The sequence below is a fragment of the Helobdella robusta genome, assembly GCF_000326865.2.
Source record: "Helobdella robusta unplaced genomic scaffold HELROscaffold_720, whole genome shotgun sequence".
Classification (NCBI taxonomy): Eukaryota; Metazoa; Annelida; class Clitellata; order Rhynchobdellida; family Glossiphoniidae; genus Helobdella; species Helobdella robusta.
Window position 1 is genome coordinate 2,283 of NW_008705410.1, and position 1,202 is coordinate 3,484.

Consider the following 1,202-nt stretch of genomic DNA (forward strand, 5'->3'; position numbering starts at 1 on the left):
TGATATATGTATGTATGTATGTATATATGTATGTATGTATGTATGTATGTATGTATGTATGTATGTATGTATGTATGTATGTATGTATGTATGTGCGAGCCCTTGGTTAAAAACAATAGCCATAAAAACTATCATTTCGCCCCTGCTAAACAGATAATATTAGTGTACAGGGTCTCGCACAGAAGGGCACTTAGCAATGTTCTCTAAAATACAAAATGAATTAAACTTTTGCAACAGCAACGATATATTTTGCTTTATATAAATTTTATCATTGGGATCACCAGATTTTTCAACTATTTTAGTAGCAATGTTATCAAAAAATAATTGTGTCTGTTTATCCACTGGGCCAAATGTCTCCACACAGATCGGAACAAAAACTCGTATTGTCGTTTAAATCTTTATACTTAGTATTTTTGAAATCAGCAGCCTTCACCGCGGCGGAACCTTGCTCCATAGCCGTGTAATTGATGTACCTTTCGGCTAACGTGTGAGGGAACGTCACATCCCATGATAAACAACAACCTTGGGACCACGGTACCAGGGTGTAACCATCTGGCCTGAAGTTGCTTTCAGATAGTAGGCCTGCTGGTTCCTTAACGGCGGGTATATTTGCTTTCTGGAATAATTTGCATATATAATCATTCATGGCAGAGTGTCTTGCTTGTCTTCCTGAACCAAGCCTACACGATAAACCATGGTGACCCAACTGAGAAACATCCGCCCCACACAAGCATCTGTAACCTGACACCACCGGCAGCCCAAGTCTCAAGCATAAACTCACTAATAGAACCATTGACGAGCCTTGTACCACAAGCTGTACTGGGAATGGCCCTTAGCCAAGCAGACCCCAATTCACTTCTGACGGCCATCAACCTGGCCTTATCTGAGGGAGAGTCATTTAATTCCTCCAGTTTCGATTTTGAAACATTCAAAGATGGTTCATTCCATTTCTTCTGCGAACACACATTTATGTCCATTATATCTCCGTAAACCGTGCACCAACGCCGAAATGTTTCAAGTCTTAAATCATCCTGGTATGCTACATCCATTGGTAAGATTTTATCCTGGAGGGCTGCCGTGGCCGCGGCCGATGACAAAAAGGCTGATGGTGCCAACTCGGCCACGACGCCCAAACCCAGTCCACCCATATTTACCGGCAATATAGCCTGCTTCCAACCTTTATCATCAAAAAACACATTAAT

The 1,202-nt window shown here is 41.6% G+C and overlaps 1 protein-coding gene across 1 annotated transcript in view; it reads right to left on the minus strand.

Annotated features, from left to right (window-relative positions):
- Positions 1 to 334: 334 nt before the first annotated feature.
- Positions 335 to 1,202, minus strand: part of HELRODRAFT_184513 (hypothetical protein) — a gene marked incomplete at both ends in the record, with an annotated part of 3,564 nt that continues 2,696 nt past the window's right edge. Inside the window, 2 exons of the mRNA XM_009031355.1 lie at positions 335 to 616; positions 708 to 1,166. Coding sequence (XP_009029603.1) covers positions 335 to 616; positions 708 to 1,166 — 741 coding nt within the window. The remainder of the gene's footprint in view (positions 617 to 707; positions 1,167 to 1,202) is intronic.